Genomic DNA, 27,151 nt, shown 5'->3' with positions numbered 1-27,151 from the left:
ACTACTTGCTCAATAGGTTTATTGGAGGGTCCATTCATGGTTTCCAAGGTGTTCATCAGTGGCTTATTCAAAGATTGGGACAACCTGAACACTGGCCCTGCCTACTGTATATATCTATTTCCACTGAGCCATATTCCTTCATGTGTTTCTTATAGGTACTCCACTCGCTTGAGAACAGCCACTGTGAACTGACACCAGTGATGCATGTGTCACTATTTGCAACATTTTACTATAAGCTTATGAAAATGTTTCTTTCATGAAGTTTAGAAGTCAAATAACAAAAACACTTTTTCTGAGTGAAAACAATGAGATCTGATAGAAGGTGCATATGAGTAAAAAATGTATCACAGAACATATGGTCATGATATGCCTATGCCTATGTCATGCCTATGCAGTGTTGTATGACCTGAAAGGGAGAGGGGCTCAATTTGCTGAAACACTGATAAATTCAGACCTGCCAAACTCATTCACCCAACTCCCGTTCCCGGTCGTCCAAAAACACAGCGGGACTCCTGTCCGGAGGCACAGCCGCGCCTATACCCAAATCCATCGACTAAAGCAAAGGCGAGAACTTGGAACGTACAGCTTCACGGAAAAGACATAGCCTCCCGTTTTTGGAGAGAAGAGGTGTAAACAGACTCATAAGGGAAGGGATAGAGCACGGAGGGGAGGGACCCTGTACGCCGATGGACTTAGAGACCGATAGGGTTTCTAATGCGCACTGTCTTCTCACCCCTCTCCATATCTATCCGTCTCTCACTGGCGGAAGATGTAATTGTTTTCTAGGACTAGGAATTATATCAAGGGTGAATCCTTGCCTCAGCTGAAAGCAGTTATATTTTCCATTTCCAATGATCAACTAGAGCTTATTCTCCATCGTCTCTCCGGTCTCCTGCGGGACGGGTGGCAAGAGAGGGTTGGGAGAGACGGGTGTTGAAGCTCTAGTGAAGGGTCTCAGCAGAATATTGCTGCATTTTGGTGGTTCCGAACGGTAAGTAAACGTTTTTTTTAAACTAACAGTCTATCCAGACGCAAAGTTCAAATGTTTTATGCTTTTCTCAGTCTCGGAGAGTTGCCAAAGTTTTACAACACAAAATGTCACGTTGCAAACAGGGCCGTAGCTACATATGAGGACACCGAGGTCTGAACCTCGGACATTTTTTCGAGTAAAAATAAAATAGAAAAATACACAAGGTGCAATTTCGAAGCTTGGTTGTGCATCAGCAGTTTTCCTCTTGTTATATGTCACTGTCAGTCATTCAATTAGCCCATGTCAGTTAAACATTTTTAGATCGGTAAATTAGTCTAGTTAGTCTAGCCAGCTATCTAAACTTGTAGTAGGCCTAATCACGTGCCCAGAGGCCCTGACCTCCAGGGGGGCCCCATTGATTTTGTTAGTCACTCTCACTCATATCATATTAACATGGCATAAGTCATGGTAAAATGTGTAGAATTGCAGGAAATTGGCTTTAAAACAGCAAAACGTTCTCGCCACCCCTTTGCAAATTCAAATCAAATCAAATTGTATTTGTCACATACACATGGTTAGCAGATGTTAATGCGAGTGTAGCGAAATGCTTGTGCTTCTAGTAAATTGTGTACAATTGCAGGAAATTAGCTGTAAATCTGCAAAAACAACAAAAATCGGTAAAGCAAATGTACTTGTTTACCTTTTGTTAATAAAATATATTTTCTGCTAACAGATCCCTCTTTAGGTATGAAATTATAGTGTTTAATCCCTTGCTGAGTTAATAGGTTAATGGGTAGTGGCTAATTGTATAGCTAATAGACTACGTGTTTGTATATCGACGGAGGTGAATGAAGTTACAGTGACCAATATGCTAATTTCTGGGTTCATTTTTGCTTGTTTTTTGCTGTTCTCCAAATATAATTTTAGAGTTTTTAAATGGTATAGAAATGCAGTAAATGAGCTTCAACTTTCCTAAAATGTATTGGATGAGGAAAGGGGGAACCCTTCACTCCGGGCCTCACTAAAACTCCGACCCTGGCTAGAACCCTGGTTGCAAACTGCCTTCATTGAGAGTTGTAATTTGTCCTTCCTTTTGATAAGCTCATTGTAATTGTTTCCTGTGGTTCTGTTCTGTGGAGCTGTCTGATGATTATCATTTGCTGGATTTAATTAGCCTATTTGTCAGTTATTTTGCTATACACTGTAGCCAAGTTCTTAGAAGTGTGGTTAAGCATAATACATATCTTAAGACCTGATTATAAACTAGGCCCTTAGCGTAAAAAAGTTTATTCCTTTAAGTGATTAGACCTATAAAGGCAAATATTTCTATAAATACATTAGTGCCAAAAAAGAGCTGGAATGCATGAAATAACCCATCTGTAGAATTAGCACTTATTAAAATTTTCCACAGCTTCTTGTGCGCGTTTCTTCTTGTCATGCCCGCTCTCTCCAATCGCCTCTCACGCTCTCTGTTTTACAGCCACAGGGCATTTGGTCGTTGGACAGCGATATCGAATCCTTCAGGAATGTTATTTGCCTGAAGAGACATTTTGTCCTCAAAGGTGACACAAAACGACATGGAAAGGCTTGCAGCCAAAATGTTGTGACCAAACAACTTTTTAAGAAACAAAATATTATTTTTTGTAGGAGTTGGTAGATGACGAAACCGACCTACGCAGCTTTAAAATGAACTAGAGATAAGTTTTTGTGGACGTAGTTTATTCGAGTAAGGAGGTATTAAGCAGACATCTCCCTCTCTCCCACCTCTACCCCTTGGTCTCTCTGTCTTCTACTCTCTGCTGGGCCACTTTGAACCAATTGGGCTAAAGTTGTTAATGAAAGTCTACACACTCCTTGCACAGTTGTCACATTTTGCTGCATTTTTTCATTTTTATACATTTTTTCCTACTGATCTACACAATCTGCTACACATTTTAAATTGTCAAAGAAAATTATAGAACACTTTCTAAATTAATAATATATAAAACAACGAAAATGTCTTGATTGTGTAGGTCTTCACACCCCAGAGTTAATACTAGGTGGAAGCACCTTTGGCTGCAATTACAGCTGTACATAATTTTTAATAAGATTGTACCAGTTCTTTACAACTCTTAAAGCAATATACACTGAGTGTGCAAAACATTAGGAACACCTTCTTAATATTTATTTGCACCCCCTTTCCCCCTCAGAACAGCCTAATTTCATTGGGGAATGAACTCTACAAGGTAGAGGCATTCCACAGGGATGCTGGCCCCTGTTGACTCCAATGCTTTCCACAGTTGTGTCAAGTTGGCTGGATGTCCTTTGGGTGGTGGACCATTCTTGATACACATGGGAAACTATTGAGTGTGAAAAACCCAGCAGCATTATAGTTCTTGAGGCTTAAAAATATTTCATTAACCTGTCTTCTCCCCTTCATCTACGCTGATTTGAAGAGGATTTAACAAGCAACATCAATAAGGGATCATAGCTTTCACCTGGATTCACCTGGTTAGTCTATGTCATGGAAAGAGCAGGTGTTTTGTACACTCAGTATGTTTTGTACACAGTACAAATCCAGTGGTGGAAAAAGTACTCAATTGTCATACTGGAGTATAAGTAAAGATACCTTAAAAGAACATTACTTCAGTAAATGTGAAAGTTACCCAGTAACATGTTGCTGTCCTGCCTGAGCATTCGAAATGTAACAAGTACTTTTGAGTGGCAGGCAAAATCTATGGGTGTAAAACGTACATATTTTCTTTAGGAATGTAGTAGAGTAAAAGTTGTCAAAAATATAAATCGTAAACTACCAATACCCCAAAAACGACTTATGTAGTACTTCAAAGTATTTTTTACTTAGTTACTTTACACCAGTACATATATCCATTGTTTTTGTCAAATTTGTTCAATATCAGTAAATTTGGTTGGGAATCAGGGACAGCAATATTGAATTTCAAGCAGATTTACGTCAGGACTGAGACTGGACCCCTCATGAACACTCAACACCACTTGGAAAGCCATTGTTCTACACCTTTTCTTTGACTTTGAAAATGTGGAGCAGGTTGTGTAGATCAGTAGGAGGAAAATCTAATGTAATCCCTTTTTAGATTTAATTTTAAGGCAGCCAAATGTGACAACTGTGCAAGGGGTGTGTAGACTTTCACTAGGCAATCCTTCACTATTGTTCTTCTTCACAGGCAAAGCCAGAGCCAATTCGGCCATGTGAGCATAGCTCAGTGCAGATGATTACCGTGTTTAAATGGATGAGTGAAGAAGAGGATACAGAATGCTGCAAAACTGCAACAGGCTTTATTAATTAAAGCTATGCATATACCTAGAAGTTTCCCCCCAAAATCATGGCACATATTTTATAATTTGGTTTCTTGTGCAAAAACAGTCTGCTATTTCAATTATTTTTTAAGACATAACAACAGATGAAGAAGGCTAGGCATATGTAACTGAACTAACATAAATCATTTCAGGTGGTTATAACAATCAATGTTTTATGCTCCTTAAGGTGCAGTCATGTGGCAAAGAATTGTGATTTGCTGTGTGCTGCTTGAGCTCTGTTCGGCGGCACCGCCCGCTCACATCAACCGTCTGGCGCTGTTCCCTGACAAGAGTGCTTGGTGCGAGGCCAAGAACATCACACAGATAGTCGGGCACACTGGCTGCCAGCCTCGCTCTATCCAAAACAGGTCAGTATGGAACACGCACGCACGCACCTCTCCCTCCATACCACACATGCAAAGGCATTTCATACTATTTTCAAGAGGGTGACTGACTCACTTTAATAATGAAAAGCAGGAATGAAGTTTGACTTTGACTTTGAATGGCCAAATTACCCAAATAGCACTATAATTTGAATGTACATGGGTCACCTCCAAACAGAATCAAATCAGCCATAAAATATACACATACTGTATATAAGCTGAATGGTGACATCTTCCCTCCCTCACTCCCCCCCTCTCTTTCCTATCATCCCAGGGCGTGTCTGGGGCAGTGCTTCAGCTACAGCGTCCCAAACACCTTCCCCCAGTCCACCGAGTCCCTGGTGCACTGTGACTCCTGCATGCCTGCACAGACACAGTGGGAAGTGGTAAGTTCGCGCACACACACACACACACACACACAAACCCCAGATAATGTAACACTACTCTTTCAATATAAACACATGACCACAACTAGGGCTGTGGTGGTCACGTAATTTCGTCAGCCGGTGATTGTCAAACAAATAACTGTCTTGATTGACCGTTAACAAAAACACATTTAGCGTCTCTTGGCTTCCACACACCTACAAGCCACTGATGCAGACCTTTGGAACATCTGCATTTTAAAAAGTCTAATAAATCCATGTTATATAGCCTACACCATCACAATAAATCAGTTATTTATTTTAGACAGGTCTAAAGAAAAATGTAGTCTATTTTAGAAGAACAGAATAGCATACTCTGAGTTGTCCTTATGTTAGGTCCTGATCTGGCTATGCCATATGGATGTGGGCTACACTAGTTCATTTAGCAGACAAGATTTGCTTAGAATTCCGTGGCATTATTTTATAGTATGAAGAATACAATTGAACATAGCTGAATAAAATAGAAAGGATATTTTCTCCAAACGATTTGAGGGAGTGGCACATGCAGCTATTCTGTGTTAAGCGTTAACAAAGAAATAGGTACTCCTATATGCTTAATTTAGAGTTATTAATGTAACTTTAGTTGTGATACAAACGTTGGGCTATGTGTTTTTATTTTTAATACATTGTAAGGTTGCATAATGCAACTCTAGTGATGATTTGAAAAGAGTCGTTTGAACGGCATGAGCTCTGCTTTGTTTTTGCGCAGGCTGTACACACTTTGTCAGTCTCTCATTCACAATTTGAGAAGCACTTGATAATGCCTCGAATTTCCCGGCAGAATCCCCTTAGTATGGCCATAATGCACCCTAAAAAAATCCAAGCAGCCCATCTCCCTAAATGCTGACCACTCCGAAGCACCTCTCATCTCACTCACACCACTCTCCATCACATGATCAGGTCTTTCTCACAGGCTACAAGTGAAGACAGACAAATTGGGGACACAACTGCACACGTCTTTATTATTTGCATGTTGAAGATATTGGAACAACTGTCCACATTTACTTTTTGACAGCCAACAAGATGAGTAGGCCTAACGAACAGCAAAAGCACTAGCCTATGTCAATCTACTATCCCCCATTGTCCAATTTGTAAGTCGCTCTGGATAAGAGCGTCTGCTAAATGACTTAAATGTAAATGTAAATGTACAAAAGTTGACCTATTCTGTGCAATAAATAAATATTCCAAACATAGTCTGGGACAGTTGTGCGATGCAATAGATCCCAAATTAGTACAACCACTAGCATCCCAAAAACGTTCTCATGCAATGTTGCTCAGGCAACAGATCAGAACGTTTAGTTTCAAATGTTGACAAACTATTAGGCTATTTCTTCACATAATAAGCACAGCAATGTGCACACAGCAGTAGGCTTTAAGCGGGAATGTTCCATTAGCGGGAAAACACCATTATCAAAGTGACCGCAAATGCTATTATGCATGTAATGCTTTTATTATAAAGGTGCATTTTATTTTAAATTTGTTTAAAATTATTTTTTACCCCTTTTTCTCCCCAATTGGTAGTTACAGTCTTGTCCCATCGCTGCAACTCTCGTACGGACTCGGGAGAGGCGAAGGTTGAGAGCCATGCGTCCTCCAAAACACTACCGAGCCGCATTGCTTCTTAACACACTGCCTGCTTAACCCGGAAGCCAGCCGCACCATTGTGTCGGAGGAAACACAGTACAACTGGCGACGCGTTAGCGTGCATGCGCCCGGCCGCCACAAGGAGTCGCTAGAGTGTGATGGGACAAGGACATTCCAGCCTGCCAAACCCTCACCTAACCCGAATGACGAGGGGTCTATTGTGCGTCGGCTCATGGGTTTCCCGGTCACGGCCGGCAGTGACACAGCCCGGGATCGAACCCGGATCTGTAGTGACGCCTCAAGCACTGTGGTGCCTTAGACCGCTGCGCCACATGGGAGGCCCCATAAAGGTGCATTTTATGGTGAAAATTATATTTCCCAAACTTGAAACTCACGCGCTGCATGCCAGTTAGGCTCTACACCCGTCATAAAGTGGATTAATGTTCTTCATTTTAAGAAGTTATTTGGCCACTTTAGTTGTGATACAAACCTTATCAAAACATATACAGTGGGGCAAAAAAGTATTTAGTCAGCCACCAATTGTGCAAGTTCTCCCACTTAAAAAGATGAGAGAGGCCTGTAATTTTCATCATAGGTACACTTCAACTAAGACAAAATGAGAAAAAAAATTCCAGAAAATCACATTGTAGGATTTTTTATGAATTTATTTGCAAATTATTGTGGAAAATAAGTATTTGGTCACCTACAAACAAGCAAGATTTCTGGCTCTCACAGACCTGTAACTTCTTCTTTAAGAGGCTCCTCTGTCCTCCACTCGTTACCTGTATTAATGGCACCTGTTTGAACTTGTTATCAGTATAAAAGACACCTGTCCACAACCTCAAACAGTCACACTCCAAACTCCACTATGGCCAAGACCAAAGAGCTGTCAAAGGACACCAGAAACAAAATTGTAGACCTGCACCAGGCTGGGAAGACTGAATCTGCAATAGGTAAGCAGCTTGGTTTGAAGAAATCAACTGTGGGAGCAATTATTAGGAAACGGAAGACATACAAGACCACTGATAATCTCCCTCGATCTGGGGCTCCACGCAAGATCTCACCCCGTGGGGTCAAAATGATCACAAGAACGGTGAGCAAAAATCCCAGAACCACACGGGGGGACCTAGTGAATGACCTGCAGAGAGCTGGGACCAAAGTAACAAAGCCTACCATCAGTAACACACTACGCCGCCAGGGACTCAAATCCTGCAGTGCCAGACGTGTCCCCCTGCTTAAGCCAGTACATGTCCAGGCCCGTCTGAAGTTTGCTAGAGAGCACTTGGATGATCCAGAAGAAGATTGGGAGAATGTCATATGGTCAGATGAAACCAAAATAGAACTTTTTGGTAAAAACTCAACTCGTCGTGTTTGGAGGAAAAAGAATGCTGAGTTGCATCCAAAGAACACCATACCTACTGTGAAGCATGGAGGTGGAAACATCATGCTTTGGAGCTGTTTTTTTGCAAAGGGACCAGGACGACTGATCCGTGTAAAGGAAAGAATGAATGGGGCCATGTATCGTGAGATTTTGAGTGAAAACCTCCTTCCATCAGCAAGGGCATTGAAGATGAAACGTGGCTGGGTCTTTCAGCATGACAATGATCCCAAACACACGGCCCGGGCAACGAAGGAGTGGCTTCGTAAGAAGCATTTCAAGGTCCTGGAGTGGCCTAGCCAGTCTCCAGATCTCAACCCCATAGAAAATCTGGGAGGGAGTTGAAAGTCCGTGTTGCCCAGCAACAGCACCAAAACATCACTGCTCTAGAGGAGATCTCCATGGAGGAATGGGCCAAAATACCAGCAACAGTGTGTGAAAACCTTGTGAAGACTTACAGAAAACGTTTGACCTCTTTCATTGCCAACAAAGGGTATATAACAAAGTATTGAGATAAACTTTTGTTATTGACCAAATACTTATTTTCCACCATAATTTGCAAATAAATTCATTAAAAATCCTACAATGTGATTTTCTGGATTTTTTTTCCTCATTTTGTCTGTCATAGTTGAAGTGTACCTATGATGAAAATTACAGGCCTCTCTCATCTTTTTAAGTGGGAGAACTTGCACAATTGGTGGCTGACTAAATACTCCCCCCCCCACTGTAGGCCTATGTGCTAGGCTACATGAGGGGTGATACAAACCTTATCAAAACATATAGGCCTATGTGCTAGGCTACATGAGGGGTGATATAAACCTTATCAAAACATATAGGCCTATGTGCTGGGCTACATGAGGTGTGCGACTATGATTAGAAAAAAGTCACACAAAAAAGGCATTGTTTCTTATGCTGAGCATCATTCACAAGTGATAATACATCATTCACAAGTGATAGGCTAATATTGTCACACATCAGACTATTCTTGATTTAATCTTGTCTTTACATATGCTAAATAATATATGTGTGAAATTCATTTTGATTTAGAATGGAAACAGGGGCAGGGGAAAAAATGTCGTCTCTGCACTTAAATGAATGGAGGACGCTTTTCCTGCGGTCCATTTTCATGCCAGCCAGGTAGGCTGTACTCCTGTTGTAAAGATAAGCAATGTGCTTAATATTAGGAAAGTTGAGAAATACATATAGTAGGCCTAGCCTATAGAAAGCTGTTGGGACCCTCCTCTTTTTAATGGAGGCCATCACTCTGTTTTCTCGCGCTATTGCATAGCCTATAGAAATGTTGCGCAACATGAGCTCATGGGCTCTCATGAAGTGTTTGATTCGATTTTCGATTATATTTGAAATGATGTCAGAGTGATTAGAGGGACAATAGAGTGCTGAGTACCAGGCAGTTAGCAAGCTTGGTAGGCTACTAATGACCATCAGCAGCATCAGAGCTTGGAGAATTACCGTGACTAAACGGTCACGTGGAATTTGACTGCCTTCATGACTCATGACCCCCGGTGTGGTGGTAATACGGTCACCGCAACAGACCTAACCACAACCCCAGTAGCCTACAGAAACACACATTACCACAACCACAATTGATCCTGCATTTAATTCATCCGAGGTTTCCCTTGTTGTCTGTCTTTAATGGGCCTGTCTGTCTAGTAGCCAGGGATTCCAGAGCCCTGGAACAACAAATTCCCTGTGTTGAGGTGTATGTAGTTTGGAGAGCAGCCAGACAGGTAAGATAAGAGTAGGCCTGGGACCACAGGTGATGTGACTTCATGCCTCAAGAGAAAAAGCTTGATGTACATGTTATATACTCTATACAATATTGAAAAATAAATGGAAGCAGACTCATGTGCCTTATCAACCCTGTTATATTAATTATTACTATGATTCTGACTCTTTTGATCCACATAAACCTTCTGTGTCTCTCTTTGATAATGGAATGCACTTTTTCAGGATTTTTATATCTTGGCTAAAAGCAGTTGTGTTCCTCTGAGCATAAAAGCTTCTCAAGACTTACAATTCTGCCATTTATTTTCATGGTCTCCATCCATAATGGTGCATTGTCAAATTATTTCAGATCCCGCCTATTGTTGGTGTGGCAGCTGTGTCAAGCATGAATTCCTAAAAGCACAACATGACTCAGGGATACATTGTTTGAAGATGGATACTGAGGCTTTGTCAGACTGTAGGAGTGTCCAGCAGTGCTTGTTCATTTTTTTAAACCAGGCAAGAACAAATTCTTATTTACAATGACGGCCTAGGAACAGTGGGTTATCAGCCTTGTTCAGAGGCAGAACAACAGATTTTTACCTTGTCAGCTCAGGGATTTGATTTTGCAACCTTTCAGTTACTGGCCCAGTGCTCTAACCACTAGGCTACCTGCCTTTTCCTGAGTGTGTGTGTGTGTGTGTGTGTGTAAGTAAGTAAGTAAGTAATGCATTGTACGTTGTGTGTGTGTGTGTAATGCATTGTATGTTGTGTGTGTGTAATGCATTGTACGTTGTGTGTGTGTGTAATGCATTGTACGTTGTGTGTGTCTGTAGGTGACTCTGGAATGCCCGGGCATTGAGGACACTCCTCGTGTGGATAAACTGGTGGAGAGGATCCTCCACTGCAGCTGCCAGTCCTGCAGTAAGGAGGGAGCCCAGGAGGGGGCAGTGATGCAGCTCTACCTATCAGAGAGCGCCCAGGACCCTCCTTCCTCACCAGAGAGCCACCACGGCGGCTCACCCCCTCACTCTCACACAGACACACACTCTCAGCATGCTCACAAACACACAGAGCCACACCCGCACACACACACATCTGATGGAGGGTAGGTCGCTCGATCGCCGCTGACACTCCTCTTTCACCATTCCTGATTCTTCTCCCAAATCACTCCACAAGTTGTTTCTTATACACACAGTTACAGTATGATGCATTTTCCCTTCTTTTCGATTCAGCCACTGTTTCTTCATTCAACACCTTAAAAGCACTTTGTCATGTTAAGTGAGGTTTTATTTTCAATGAAAACTGCTTATAAAAGCGCACACACAGAAGCTCATTCATGCTGTACTCTTCACAAGACAACCATAGTATATATTAGCGCTTTAAACTCACCAGTTTACACAATGTTTGTCATTTAAATTCTCACTTAGGACAACGAATATCACAATCCTACAGACACTCAGGCATGCACTCTGACACAGCTATAGACCTTTGAAGCTGTAGACTTATTTCTGTTCATCTGGCGTGAATTCGTTTTTTAATCATAGAGCTACAGTATAAACTGTACAGTTTCTTGACTTAATGTCTCTCACCAATTTGCATTAGTATCTGACCTAAAGCTATATGTTCCAATTTGTGCTTCTCATACGAGAATAAAGCTCTTTTTGTTCAATCTTATCAATGAAGCTCTATCTGTAGTGATTTATTTAAGGCTTTTGTCTATTATTGTCATCATGTAGTGGGAACATGATCTTGGACAAGTCAGCTGCCTATGTTCATATATAATAGATTTGATTATGCTTCTCTCTGCTGGTTTAAAGAGGTACTGCAGAGGGCAACTTGATAAAGATGCAGCAGCATGCGCTGTATTTTATTTAACTAGGCAAGTCAGTTAAGAACAAATTCTTATTTACAATGACGGGCTACCCCGGCCAAACCCTAACAATGCTGGGCCAATTGCGCCGCCCCTACAGGACTCTCAATCACGGCCGGTTGTGATACAGCCTGGAAATCGAACCAGGGTCTGTAGTGACGCCTCTAGCACTGAAATACAGTGCCTTAGACCAATCGGGAGCTGTACTGGTGTGCATATCATTTCAAACTAAAAAGTCTAATGATCACAAGAAAAAAATGCAGCATTTGGATACAGAACACCATTATCCCGGAAACCCTAGACCCACTCCAATTTGCATACCGCCCCAACAGATCCACAGATGATGCAGTGTCTATTGCACTCCACACTGCCCTTTCCCACCTGGACAAAAGGAACACCTATGTGAGAATGCTATTCATTGACTACAGCTCAGCGTTCAACACCATAGTGCCCTCAAAGCTCATCAATAAGCTAAGGACCCTGGGACTGAACACCTCCCTCTGCAACTGGATCCTGGTCCTCTTGACGGGCCACCCCCAGGTGGTAAGGGTAGGTAACAACACATCCGCCACGCTGATCTTCAACATGGGCCCCTCAGGGGTGCGTGCTCAGCCCCCTCCTGGACTCCCTGTTCACTCATGACTGCACGGCCAGGCACGACTCCAACACCATCATTAAATTTGCAGATGACACAACAGTGGTAGGCCTGATCACCGACAACAACGAGACAGCCTATAGGGAGGAGGTCAGAGACCTGGCCGTGTGGTGCAGGACAACAACCTCTCCCTCATGTGATCAAGATAAAGGAGATGATTGTGTACTACAGGAAAAAGAGGACCGAGCATGCCCCCATTCTCATAGACGGGGTTGCAGTGGAGCAGGTTGAGAGCTTCAAGTTCCTTGGTGTCCACATCACCAACAAACTATCATGGGCCAAGCACACCAAGACAGTCGTGAAGCGGGCACGACAAAACCTATTCCCCCTCAGGAGACTGAAAAGATTTGGCATGGGTCCTCAGATCCTCAAAAGGTTCTACAGCTGCACCATCGAGAGCATCCTGACTTGTTGCGTCACTGCCTGGTATGGCAACTGCTCGGCCTCCGACCGCAAGGCACTACAGAGGGTAGTGCAAATGGCCCAGTACATCACTGGGGCCAAGCTTCCTGCCATTCAGGACTTCTATACCAGGCAGTGTCAGAGGAAGGCCCGAAAAATTGTCAAAGACTCCAGCCATCCTAGTCATAGACTGTTCTCTCTGTCTGCTACCGCACGGCAAGCGGTACCGGAGCGCCAAGTCTAGGTCCAAGAGGCTTCTAAACAGCTTCTACCCCCAAGCCATAGGAGTCCTGAACATCTAGTCAAATGGCTACCCAGACTATTTGCATTGCCCCCTCCATTCTCCACACCACTGCCACTCTCTGTTGTCATCTATGCATAGTCACTTTAACAACTCTACCTACATGTACATACTACCTTAACTAATCGGTGCCCCCGCACATTGACTCTGTACCGGCATCCCCCTGTATATATTGTTATTTTTTACTGCTGCTCTCTAATTACTTGTTACTTTTTATCTCTTATTCTTATCTGTATTTTTGGAAACTGCTCTGTTGGTTAGGGGCTTGTTTCACTGTAAGGTCTACACCTGTCGTATTCGGCGCATGTGACTAATACAATTCGATTTTATTAAAATTTGATTTGATTTGAGAAGTATTCGGATTTGAAAACAAGTTACAGAATTTTCCATCTCTTTACATTGGCTACCTTTCAAAGTGCAGAGGTTAAGGCTGTGCGTGTTATAATCCTAACTGTGGACTATAGATTTGTGTGTTTTGGCCATGTTTGCATCGTCACTACTCTCTGCCTACAGCAGTCACAATGGACACGTTGTTCTCGAATAGAAACCCTTGGCTAGTAAGTAACATACAGATCAAACACACAGAGGACTTTCCCCCCATTTTAACCAACACTAAACGGCAGGCATTAAAACTACAAAACGCCCCCCCCCCCCCCCCCCCCCCACACACACATCAATAATGCATTTATGTACATCATCAATGATCTGTTTTCACAATTTCAAATGTAAAGTATTGTAATGTAAATTAATGTAAATTCCCACTCTCCTTTTTCTCCACCAGCTAAGTGCTTTATTATCTGAGTTTGAGATCATATGGACAATGTTCCTGTTTCTACCTTTATGAAGGTTAACTGTCATCTGATAATTTCATCACTGAGTGATTTTGACCTATAAAGCCACTAAAATATAAACCTTCCCAATGAGATGTCATGGCAACCCAGAGTGCCGTGTTGTCGATAGATGGAGTTGGGCAGAGTGACTAAAAGCCTGAGGAAGAAGGAGTTCAGAGAGAGAGAGCGAGTACAGCTTGAGCTCATCCATTAGTGCAGCTCTCTGGTCTGTCTGTAGGTAGAGCTCAATACAGTTTAATATACAGATAGTGAAGGGGATCAGTGGGGTGTCTGAGGTCAGGGACAGACAGAGGTTACATTGACCAGAGAGATCTATTCCTGGCTGATATTAAGTTACAGTAACTTATGGCTGCTTTGCATTACAAGAAAAATGAATGATTAAACAGCTGTGACTGTGTGTTTTGACTTGAAACTGTTCAAACCTTTCAATTGACAACTAAGCATGATTAGGTAACGAACAAAAAAGACCAACCATGTTTGAAACCATAACCGAACAGACCAGCAGATGTCAGTATGACTGCATTGAGAAGTTGTCCTGAGTATCAGTGGGAGAGGACTACACAGGGTGGTTTTTCCAGTAAAAGGTCCTACACCAGAGAGAGAGAGAGAGAATACTCCAGGGAGAGTTTTCTATTCATCATTTGTCAACCATGTCATACCATCAGTTTAACCTAGTCCCCAGCTGGGCCCGGCCCATTCCTATGGACAGCAAGGGAAGTGGAGAGAATGTGGAGAGAGTGACAGTGTGTGTGTGTGTTTGTTTTTTTGTTTGGGAGGGAGGGACTGCTGTATCGGCTACTGTGAGACATTAGAGGGGGTGAGCGGGGTATGATCTCCGTAATCTGTCACATGGGGATAGCCCAATCCAGACCTCTCTCATCAGAGAGGTGCGTAGGACAGCCTCATGTCTGGCTGATATAACCAACAGGGATTATTAATCAAGCCCTCCATGTCCCATCTGTAGGTTAACAGTACCAGAGCCTGTACAGGTAATACTGCCAACAAGCAGCCTATGTCCAAGAGATGAGTGCTGCTTTGCCTGGCTTTGGTCTTCTGATGCTGCATCACTGAGGGATTTGTGCTTATATGATGCCGCTTTTACCAAGGCTTTTGGTAAACAAGGATAATTAACATAGGGATGCAGTAATGCATTACATGAGAGTAAGTTTATGATGCTCAAAGTAAACTTGGATAAAAAAAAAATATATTTAAAGTACAAAAAAAAACGTTAGATGAGCTTCCAAAGTAAGGTCAAACGTTGGGAAAATCAGATTCAGCTAAAAGAGAAGAGGACAATATAAGTGGGACATCATTTAAACAGGCGAATACTAATAGGGTTTATGGTATGGTCTGCTCATCCCGTTATCTCATTTTAACTCCACCACTTGCGTGTGAAGTCACTAATGTTGAAGAGGACAGTGTGCCGTGTCCAATTGTGCTGAGGTGGACTCTCTCAAACTCTCTCTCTCTCTCTCTTTATCTCTCGCTCTCTCTCTCTATCTCTCTCACTCAAACACTAACATAGTACACATACTCACAGCATGCGCTCTGCGCACCGCTCTGATCTATACACACTCGAACTCAGCACGCAAGCATCACTGTGCTACTGTCTTGGAAAAGGCAATAGGTGCGCATCCTATGTTTTTACTGTTCTCAGCAAACGAGGAAATATCATCTTATTCTGACATACTCTGGAGTTTGGAAGCACCTGCTCCTGTTCTGGGGTCAACAATTTCAAAGGAGACTTCTGAGGCATAGTGACAGAGACACCAGAGCGAGGTAAATGTACAAATATATTTGGAATACAAATCTGCTTGGATTGTTGTATTTTGCGAAATACTATATCTTAAGTATGATGACAGTGTTGGCTTTTAAATGTGTTATTTATAGTTGTGAGTCCCACTGGGGACAGACGTCAGTTCAACGTCTAGTTTTGATTTACATTTGGTTGAGCTGCCAACAAATGTAAATTCAAACGTGAAATCAACCAACAATTCATTGGATTTAGGTTAAAAGTTGATGATTTATGTTGCAAATCCAATCCGTTTTCCGCACTGATTCAACGTTATTACATTACATTTTTTGGTTGAAATGATGTGGAAACAACATTGATTTAACCAGTTTTTATCCAGGGGGTGGTGCTGCTACTAAGATGCCCGGTCGGTGAAGGGGTGGGCAGGGGCGGTGGACAGATCGCTGTTATCGATTCCACTAAGCGCAGGATGGGGTGGGGATAGGGATGGGGCGGGGTGATGAAAATAATGATAATATACCGGACACAAGATATTTAAATGTATCTGGGCGTGATGGTAAGGGTAATTGGGTCCTTTTATGAGTCCTTATTGTGTTCTGTGGAACAACAATATACTGTACCTTGTTGTTTCATCTCTCTCTCTCTCTCTCTCTCTCTCTCCATTTTTTTTCCAATTTTAAGTGGCTTTATTGGCATGGGAAACATGTTTACATTGCCAAAGCAAGTGAAATAGATAATAAACAAAAGTGAAATAAGCAATAAAAAATTAACAGTAAACATTACACTCACAAAAGTTCCAAAATAATAAAGACATGTCAAATGTTATATTATGTATATATACAGTGTTGTAATGATGTGCAAATTGTTAAAGTACAAAAGGGAAAATAAATAAATATAAATATAGGTTGTATTTACAATGGTGTTAGTTCTTCACTGGTTGCCCTTTTCTTGTGGCAACAGGTCACAAGTCTTGCTGCTGTGATGCACACTGTGATATTTCACCCAATAGATATGGGAGTTTCTTAATATTCTGTCACTGTGTACTCTCTGTTTAGGGCCAAATAGCATTCTAGTTTGCGCAGTTTTTTTGTAAATTCTTTCCAATGTGTCAAGTAATTTTCTTTTTGTTTTCTCATGATTTGGTTGGGTCTAATTGTGTTGATGTCCTGGGGCTCTGTAGGGTCTGTTTGTGAACAGAGCCACAGAACCAGCTTGCTTAGGAGGCTCTTCTCCAGGTTAATTTCTCTGTAGGTGATGGCTTTGTTATGGAAGGTTTGGGAATCTTTTCCTTTTAGGTTGTAGAATTTAACAGCTTTTTCAGGATTTTGATAATTAGTGGGTATCGGCCTAATTCTGCTCTGCATGCATTATTTGGTGTTTTACGTTGTACACAGAGGATATTTTTGCATAATTCTGCATGCAGAGTCTCAATTTGGTGTTTGTCCCATTTTGTGACTTCTTGGTTGGTGAGCGGACCCCAGACCTCACAACCATAAAGGGCAATAGGTTTAGCTTTGTGGAAGTTACCTGTGGTGCTAATGTTTAGGCCAAGGTATGTATCGTTTTTTGTGTGCTCTGGGGCAATGGTGTCTAGATGGAACTCCATTATTTTTGTCTGACTGAGATTTACTGTCCGGACCCAGGTCTGACAGAATCTGTGCAGAAGATCTAGGTGCTGCTGTAAGCCGTCCTTGGTTGGGGACAGAAGCACCAGATCATCAGCAAACCGTAGACTTTGACTTCAGATTCTAGTAGGGTGAGGCCGGGTGCTGCAGACTGTTCTAGTGCCCTCGCCAATTCGTTGATATATATGTTGAAGATGGTGGGGCTTAAGCTGCATCCCTGTCTCACCCCCCAGCCCTGTGCAAAGACATATGTGTGTTTTTTGTCAATTTTACCATACACTTGTTTGTGTACATGGATTTTATAATGTTGTATGTTTTTCCCCCAATACCACTTTCCATCACTTTGTATAGCAGACCCTCATGCCAAATTGAGTTGAAAGCTTTTTTGAAATCAACAAAGGATGATAATACTGCCTTTGTGTTGGTTTGTTTGTTTGTCAATTAGGGTGTGCAGGATGAATGCGTGGTCTGTCGTACAGTAATTTGCTAAAACAGACAATTTGACATTTGCTCAGTACATTGTTTTTGCTGAGAAAATGGATGAGTCTGCTGTTAATGATAATGCAGAGGATTTTCCCAAGGTTGCTGTTGACACATATACCCCGGTAGTTATTGGGGTCAAATTTGTCTCCACTTTTGTGGATTGGGGTGATCAGTCCTTGGTTTCAAATATTGGGGAAGATGCCAGCGCTGAGGATGATGTTAAGGAGTTTAAGTATAGCCAATTGGAATTTGTGGTCTGTATATTTTGTCATTTAATTTAGGATACCATCAACCCCAGGCCTTTTTGGATTGGACAGTTTGTATTTTGTCCTGTAGTTCATTCAATGTAATTGGAGAATCCTGTGGGTTCTGGTAGTCTTTAATAGTTGATTCTAAGATTTATTTGATCATGTATATGTTTTTGCTGTTTGTTCTTTGTTATAGAGCCAAAAAGATTGGAGAAGTGGTTTATCCATACATCTCCATTTTGGATAGATAACTCTTCGTGTTCACCATAATGAAGGCGTAGGCTCAGGTTTTCTGGGTCTCTATGTGTTTGGTTGGATAAGTTTCTCAATTTCTTTCTTAGGTTTTTGCATTCTTCATCAAACCATTTTTCGTTGTTGTTAACTTACTTAGGTTGTCTGCTTGACATTTTTAGATTTGATAGGAAAGCTGAGAGGTCAAATATACTGTTTAGGTTTTCTACTGCCAAGTTTACACCTTCACTATTAAAGTGAAACCTTTTGTCCAGGAAATTGTCTAGAGGGGATTGAATTTGTTGTTGCCTAATAGTTTTCTGGTAGATCTCCACACTTTTTCCCTTCCATCTATAGCATTTCTTAATATTATTCAGTTCCTTTGACTTTGATTCCTCATGATTGCGTAATGCTTGTTCAAGTAGAGTGTGATTTTGCTGTGATCTGATAGGGTTGTCAGTGGACTGACTGTGAACGCTCTAAGAGACTCTGGGTTGAGGTCAGTGATAAAGTAGTATACAGTACTACTGCCAAGAGATGAGCTATAGGTGTACCTACCATTGGAGTCCCCTCGAAGCCTACCATTGACTATGTACATACCCAGCGTCCAACAGTGCAGCAGGGGTTGTGTTGGTTATGTTGTCGTAGTTGTGTTTGTCCCCCTGTGTGCTCAGGGTGTCGGGTTCTTGTCCTGTTCTGGCATTTAGGTTGCCACAGACTAGTACATGTCCCTGAGCCTGGAAATTGTTGATCTCCCCCTCTAAGATGGAGAAGCTGTCATCGTTAAAGTATGGCGATTCTATTGGGGGGATATACAGTAGGTAGCACACATGAGGACATTTTTCTCTGTTGAGATAATTTCCTTGTTAATTTCTAGATAGATGTAAAATGTTCCTGTTTGAACTAACTTAATAGAGTGTGTTAGGTCCACTCTGTACCAAATTAAAATACAGCCTAAGTCTCTACCCTGTTTCACACCAGGTAGTTTGATAGATGGGACTACCAGCTCTCTGTAACCTAGAGGGCAACCAGTGGGTCCGTCTCATTTATACCATGTTTCTTGTAGGATGACAATGTCTGTATTTCCAATTTCTTTGAGGAAGTCTGTGTTCCTGCTCTTTAGGCCGAAGGCAGATGACCTCAGACCTTGTATATTCTAGGATGAGATAGTAAAAGCTTTGTGTTCCATAGTGTCTAGTGTTGTTTTTGTGTGGTTTAGTCACAGCTCATGCAGCCTTACACCAAATCCATAGTTAATGTTTCCTCTCTCAGAAGTCTGTTTTATAGCTGTACGTCAAATATCATTACTGGTTTACCATTAGTCACAAAGCTGTGTGTTGGTCCGTGACATCCCGATGGTAAAGACATTAACGTGTGGGGAAATATAGAACAATAGGCAGGGGATTGCAGGAAAAGTAGGATTACGCTACATCCATGAAGAATGACATTGGACTATTCACTCTCCTACTGATGGTTAAATGTATCAATGTATTCTCTCTCTCCTCCTTTCTCCTTCCATCTCTCTCTCCCCATCAGGATGTGTGGGGTGGACGTGGACCTGGATGAGGGGGGCTGGGTGGGGGAGGGGGTGAAGATGCTGCCCCCTCCCCTGGCCCACAGTGAGGGCAGCGCGTGGGGCAGCCGCCAGGGCAGGTGTGGCTGTGTGGCGTGCGGGGCGGGGCTGCTGTTGTGGAATGTGGGCGTGGTCCTGGTGTGTGTCCTGGTCCTGGTGGCCGTGTTCACCCTAGTCCTGCTGCCTGCCTCACTGCTGCTCTACGTCGGCTTCCTCTGCCACTCACGGGTGAGTAGTGGGCTGCTCATAGTGCCACTCAATGTCTCTAACACAACCTTTGACCATCAGAATACTGTGGTAGGATTTTATCTCCGAATTGAGGTCATAATGCTTAGCTTGCTAGATTTCTCTGATTAGCTTAGTATGTTGCTGCAAGTATGCTACATTTGACTCTTTGCTTCAAGTCAGGACACCAGTTGTATCTTAGAGATATTGTCTCATTTGTCTGACTACTGTAACACAATAATGATTTCAAAACATTACAACTTGTAACTCAAAGTTTTATTTACAAGATTCTCAGATCAAACCTCTGCCATGTTTTCAAAAGTTGTGCATCTGTTAAACTCCGCCAATTGACCTTTTAGAAACCAATCTGATTTGTTCTGCCCTAAACCAATCAGATTCTTTCTGCTCTTTAAACAAAGTTGACTACACTTATGTCAACCTGCGTTATGCTTGGCAACCCTTAATAAACCAGTAAATAACAGCTTATTTGCATATGGAACCAGCTAAAATAATATAATATTAAGAACCCCACTAGTGGATAACTGTCTGCCGTGCCCCAACATGAAAGTGTTTCAACATGAAATTATATGAACGATTCCCTTCTGCTCCACCCTAACCCAACACTGTAAAAGTATACCGAGCTTGCCCAAGTATTTAAAGAGTGGTAGGATTCAGTTCTTGTCGCTCATGGCACAGAGAACACCCTGGACCAGAGGAAAACAAACACACTCAGGGTGGGACAGGGCGTCGAGGTTCAAGTATCTGTCCAAGTGGGAGTATGTACTGTAGATTATGAAGAGTAGGGGGGCAAGCGCATAACCCTGGGGCACACCCTGTGTTTCTTCAGCAGTACATGGCACAGGCACTGGGAACACCCAGGGGCAGACAGATACACCACTACATTTCTGGGTAAGATAGGGGTTGGCAGGGAAGTCCTATCAGCCTCACCCTTCTTTAGACATCACCCGGAAGCTGACATCACTTCATTGGCCTATAGGCAACATTAAAGTGAGAGTTGACTTTAAAATCAAAGTTAGTGCAGATCTCATAAAGTGCATGGTTTAATGTCAAGATGAGACTACTTCTCATGCCACCTCTTATGTAGATCCGGCTATATTCCTCAATCACAAATGAATGGGAAAGGGAAGCATATTGCTGGATAGACAACAGATGGCCTGGATGCATCTTGGCATTAGAACACTTTTGAGGTCTTAAAGCATCTGACAAACGTAATTTAAATTAAAAACTTAACTATAATTTTAGGCGGACTGTGTCTAGAACACACTGGACTACAACATGATTATGATGTGCTGAGAAGCAAACTTGTTTTTGGAGTAAACTGTCATGTTAAGACCACCTTTAAGAAGAGACTGTGTCTAAAACAGGATTATGATGTGCATTCTGAGGCAGTCAGTAAATGCTATCACTCTCATAATGATGCTAAAGTGTCGTCTAAGATATACAGCTGTTGCCCTTGTCGAAGAGTAGACGCCCCAATGTAACTTTTCACAGTGGCCTTGCTTGTCTCCATTATCGATGTTACAGTAAAATATGGCTCTATACTAGGTTTAACTTTTTACATGCGTTTGCTAACTTTTTAGATATCTGGAAGAATTTTGTGTACGATCACACTGATTTATCTTTCTTTGGAAAGTTGCCATTTAATGAAATCAATAGCAATCCTAAATATCTTAAAACACCTTGAAGACACTGGTATTTTCAAGGTGTTTTCATTTCCACATCTTCATTAGTGATGGCTGGGGAGGATGTACCATTATACAGAATGTGAGTGCTATTTTTAAAGTGTAGCTTAATGGAATGTTGTGAACAGTACTATATAGAAGACAACAGGTTCCAGTATAGACCCTTGCTTCCTTCCAGAGTTGGGGGTGTCAATCAACAGTTTGTCTTGGAGAGGTGATGGATGGGACAGTAAGAGAGGATGTCCATGAGAAGATCTGATTGTTGAAATTAGTACCAGTTAGTCCCCAGCTGGGCCCAGGCCTATACAGACAAGACAGAAAAAGTGTGTCTGTGTGTATGCGTGTGTAGATGAGTGTGTACTTGTAGTTGGTGATGGGCTCGAGGTTGCAGAGCTCAGTTGAGGTGGCTGGGGAAATTCCTCTTTAAAATGTTGACAATTAGAGAATTATATGCCAGAGAGTTATTATAGAATGTAGCCCTATTGAGACAACACTGAGTGTGTTTGAGTGTTTGTGTACTCCTATGTAAGTGTTTTTGTGCATTTCTGTTTGTGCGCGTGCATGTCTGTCTGCCTGTGCATGTCCCTCTCTGTGTAGCTGTATCCCTCCCTCCTCTTCCCTCTTGCTGACAGTGTGTATATAGTATGTCACCCATTAGAATTGCTTACAGGTTTTTAGTCTAGCAAGCAGAGCAAGGGTTCCACTCTTATCTCTATCTGTCTCTCTCTCATCCCAGTCTCTCTCCATCTCCCTCCGTCTCTCTCTCACTCTCCCTCTCTCTTTCGGTGGCACTCACGGGTGATTGACAGCCTAGGGGTTTTATTGGCAGCTGCCTCTTATCTGAACATTGAAGGGAAACTGGGAAAGAGTCTGTCACGCCCCACTACCTTCCCTCATATGGTCCCTCTTGCTTTCTCATGCGTGCACGCATGCACACACGCACACACACACACACACACACACACAGACACACGCACGCGCACACGCACGCACGCACACACACACACACCTCCCCCTCAGTTCTGTTCAGTTAAAGATAAAGCACCAACATTTGCTTCACCAACAAAAACAACTCAGAAACACGTACTGTATCAATATAATTGTCCATATCTTTGGAGTCTGTTTCTGTCTGAATGTTACATTAGTCTCCCTTTCCACCCCCGCAGGTCCTAGACTCCCACTCTCCTTTCTGCCGTTACCTCGACGACAACAGCTGCTCCGCCCTTATTATCCTGGGCTTCGTGATGATGTCACCGCTGGTGGTGGTGGCGGCAGCCATCTTCTGTGGGCTGCTCCGGAGGCTGCGACTCCTCCTGCTGTTTCAGCCAATCACACGCTCCTGGTACCGTGGACAGGGCTTGGACTGGGGAGGCGACGTCCGTGCTTGGGTCTGATTGGACCAACGCTCTAATAAACCAGTTGTCTAAAAGTTTAATAGGTCAACGGTCAAGAGAGAATCCAGTCCTGGAGAATCGCTGTGTCACCTAATGTATTTAGTGTCCTATTAAACTGTAGTGAATGTCATACAATCAAATGGATATAACAGGAACCAGTCCAATTATTTAAAAACAGAGCTTGACATGTTAACAAGGCAGTGGTTAGGGGAGTATTGCTGGTCAGAGAGGAGACAGTGGAGGCAATGGTGGGATATACTAGCAGCTGTTCTCTGTGAATTTGTATTGGTTATGTATATTTATATTTTTCTGTTATCAATTATCTGTTAACATATAGTTGTGAACATGATGTAGCAGATAAACGAAACAGTATTGCATAAACTGTCACTCAAATGTCTAGAATGGAAGGAAAATATGTTTACAAACTTATTTCTTTTGACAGATGCTGTTCATTCTATTGATTTCATTATTTTCACCATCTGGGTTAAAGGGCAATTCTGCCACTTTTCACCATCTGGGTTAAAGGGCAATTCTGCCACTTTTCAACCTCATATTCATTATCTTCAGCACCAAATCAGTATCTAAATCAAATACAATTGTATTGGTTGCATACACATATTTATCAGATGTCATTGCGCGTGTATCAAAAAGCTCCAATAGTGCCGTAATAGTGTGAGTGTGTCTGAATAATGATGAGTGAGAAAGTTAGACGCACAAATATCATACACCTCAAAAATGCTAACCTCCCCTGTTATAGTAATTGTGAGAGGTTAGCATGTCTTGAGGGTATGATATTTGTGAGTCTGTCACTTTCTCACTCATCATTATTCAGACACAATCTCTCAGACACACACTTTAAGTATTAATGGTGATAAGAGGGAGGGTTCCAGTACAGTGGGTCTGCAGTGGCATGATTCACTCTGCCTCGAATAATGTTTGATAGTCATCTTCAGATTCCTCATTAAACTTCAAACTCTCCAACTTTAGATGTACTGACAAGTACATGCACTTATTCATTTTCCCCTGATGTGGCCCAATTAACTGGGGTTTAATGTGACCAATTTGTACACTGAGTAGCTTAATAGACTCTCTTTTTTTACACTCAGGGCTATTACTGTAACACACACTGTTAAAATAAAGTGCTTTGTAACGCTAAAATGAGTGGCAACTGAGCTGCCACCACCTTAAAGGAGACGAAACCTTAACTTTGCTGGATTATTGAAACACATGGTTGTGAGGGTATTGAGACAGATTGATGGTGTACTGAAACATTCATCCTGAGGTGCTCTGAAACATGACATGTTGTGTTGTAACATCACTTTCTTTTAACACCTTGCCAGACTTACATGGAAAAGGTTGAAAACACTATTATGGTGTTTCAAATCCTGTCTAGTGCAGAATTACAGTAGATCCATTTACCTATACTGTAAATGAGAGTCCCTCTTATAGTAGGCCTATATTCCCTGCTCTTATATATTGTGTTGACAAACTCCTCATTTGTAATTCCAAAAATGAATGTCAAAAGTGGGATGCAATAACATGTGGCGTGGTAGGGCAAAGCAGGCTAAATTGGCATAGGCTATTTAGTGTTGCATATAGCATGCGGGGCTAGCATCAAACAATAGGTAAAGCTAAAGCTAGTAGGCAAACAAGCCAGCAGTATGAACCAAAAAGCTGGCCTTACAAAATGACAGCCAATCAAAATGAATGATTTTGTCACATGATCCAGGTTCGGAACGAGAGACGAGAGGATGTTTTATTTGAAACTGACAGCATGTCGGTGAAGATGAGTACAGTGGCAAAAATGAAAGGAAACAAGAGAAGTAAAGTTGTGGTGGAAACTAGGAAATCCAAGCCTAGTCTAGACTGAGGGTTTTGAACCAATGTTACCTTGGAGACCCGTTTGACTTCTCAAGGAAAATCTGGGATACGTTGGAGGATAATGTGGCGTTGGTCACAAAAAGTGGTCTTGTTTAGATTTGTGTGTCTGCAGAGAAGTTCATATGCTTTGTGCCTCAAAAAGATATACAGTAGGAGTGGAATGTTTTGTGTATGGATCTTTGAAGCAGAGAGCCTATCAAGGGGGTTCTCTGGTATAGCGCATGAAGTGTGTGCAGATGAAATACCTGAGGAAGTAGGTGGAGTGGTTGGTGCACATTGACTGACCCATATGGTGGATGGAGTGAAGAAATTCACGTCATCCATACATTCTTTGAGGTTGTTGTATTTTTTTGTATTTTTACCCATTTTCTCCTCAATTTTGTGATATCCAATTGATTGTTACAGTCATGTCCCGTCGCTGCAACTCCCCTACGGACTCGGGAGAGGCGAAGAACAAGAGCCATTCATCCTCCGAAACATGACCCTGCCAAACCTCACTGCTCGGTTTACCCAGAAGCCAGCCGCACCAATGTGTCGGAGGAAACACTGTCCAGCTGGTGACCGAGGTCAGCTTGCAGGTGCCCGGCCCACCACAAGGAGTCACTAGAGCACGATGGGTCAAGGAAATCCTGGTCAGCCAAACACTCCCCTAACCCAGACGACGCTGGGCCAATCGCGCGCCGCCTCATGGGTCTCCCGGTGCCAGCGATGCAGTGCCTTAGACCGCTACGTCACTCAGGTGGCACCTATACTTTTGTTCTTTGATGAAGAGACTCTCCCTTCTCAGGGCCACTGTACAATGGTGACTCTGGCTGGGACCCCACTCCCTGCTGGTGTCTCAGGGGGAGTTGGGATATGCAAGAAACACATTTCTATAACACACTTGTGTGTAGCAGGACAAATATAAGCACCCTGCACAGCCCAAATTATTATTAGGCATTAGGCTTTGTGAGATACCCTGTAAGAACCTTTGTGCCCTATAGTGAGAAGAGTCGAAGGAATGAGTAGCATTGGCGCTGGAAAGGTAGTAGAACCTGCACCAGTGAATGTTTCTCTGCAACTGAGGGATCTTGATATAATGATGGACTTTGCATCGTTAATTGCAATGATCATAAACTGCACAGCACAAACAGAAAATACATTTGAGAAAATTTGCATCATTGTGAGTGCATCATTGTGAGCCAATGCCTTGCAAGGAATCCTTTCGAAGAATGTTCCTCCCTCACAGGCCCCTGAGCCTGTAGGGAGGAACATTCGTTTACTACCCCCTACGACTGTGGCGGCAATACACCTTATCGGTTGAACCTTAAAGAAGAAGGTCCACAATTCCAGCCCAGTTGTCATGTCAACACAACTGTCAGTGCTGTGGGAGCCATGATAAAGGTTGACAGAAAAGACATTAGGCCTCCCGAGTGGCGCAGCGGTCTAAGGCATTACATCGCTGTGCAAGAGGTGTCACTACAGATCCTGGTTCGATCCTAGCCTGTATCGCAACCGGCTTCGACCGGGAAATCCATGTGGTGGCGCACAACTGGCCTAGCGGCGTCCGGATTAGGGGAGAGTTTGTCCTTGTCCCATCGCTCTCTAGTGACTTCTGTGGCGGGCAGGGCGCATGCACACTGACATGGTCGCTAGTTGGCCGGTGTTTCCTCTGACACACGGCTAGATTCCGTGTTAAGCGAGCAGTGTGTCAAGAAGCAGTGCGGCTTGACAGGGTCGTGTTTCAGAGGACTCTTGGCTCTTGACCTTCGCCTCTCCTGAGTCCGTACGGGAGTTGCAGCGATGGGACAAGATTGTAACTATCAATTGGATATCATGAAATTGGGGTAAAAAGTAAAACAATAAATAAGAGACATTAAACAGGAGCTGTTATTAAATACAGGCATCCGGGTTAGTAAAGGTTTATGTACATGCTTTGGCAGTCAATAATGTATTTTTTTTAAGTGAACCCAGACCTCTCTCTTACCAGTTTCAACTGCAATTGTTCAACATGAACACCACTAGCTAGCCAGATTAGTTCGTTGCTAGCTTGGTTAGTTTGTTGCTTGATAAAACAGTGCTGGCAATTTCCTTTTGGCTAGCTAGCTAGCTAGCTAGCTAAATTGTACAGCCAGCATTTTGTCTAAATTGATCCTCATACAATAACCAAAAAGTTGGATAAACAAATTATTTGTGAAAT

The 27,151-nt window shown here is 42.5% G+C and overlaps 2 protein-coding genes across 2 annotated transcripts; both read left to right on the top strand.

The window, feature by feature from the left end:
* The first annotated feature begins 502 nt into the window (after positions 1-502).
* On the top strand, positions 503-11,451 carry LOC139535774 (neuroblastoma suppressor of tumorigenicity 1-like). Its single transcript, XM_071335559.1, has 4 exons — positions 503-991; positions 4,470-4,650; positions 4,940-5,051; positions 10,611-11,451. Exons 2-4 carry the CDS (start codon positions 4,478-4,480, stop codon positions 10,884-10,886), a joined length of 561 nt encoding a protein of 186 aa, XP_071191660.1. The 5' UTR covers positions 503-991; positions 4,470-4,477; the 3' UTR covers positions 10,887-11,451.
* A 3,967-nt stretch (positions 11,452-15,418) lies between these two features.
* On the top strand, positions 15,419-23,530 carry LOC139535773 (transmembrane protein 88B-like). The gene is made up of 3 exons (XM_071335558.1): positions 15,419-15,635; positions 19,733-19,997; positions 22,864-23,530. Exons 2-3 carry the CDS (start codon positions 19,734-19,736, stop codon positions 23,089-23,091), a joined length of 492 nt encoding a protein of 163 aa, XP_071191659.1. The 5' UTR covers positions 15,419-15,635; position 19,733; the 3' UTR covers positions 23,092-23,530.
* Positions 23,531-27,151: the final 3,621 nt, after the last annotated feature.

This window comes from Salvelinus alpinus, chromosome 12 (assembly GCF_045679555.1).
Source record: "Salvelinus alpinus chromosome 12, SLU_Salpinus.1, whole genome shotgun sequence".
NCBI lineage: Eukaryota > Metazoa > Chordata > Actinopteri > Salmoniformes > Salmonidae > Salvelinus > Salvelinus alpinus.
The sequence above is the reverse complement of the archived record's forward strand: the minus strand, read 5'-3'. Positions and strand labels throughout refer to the sequence as shown.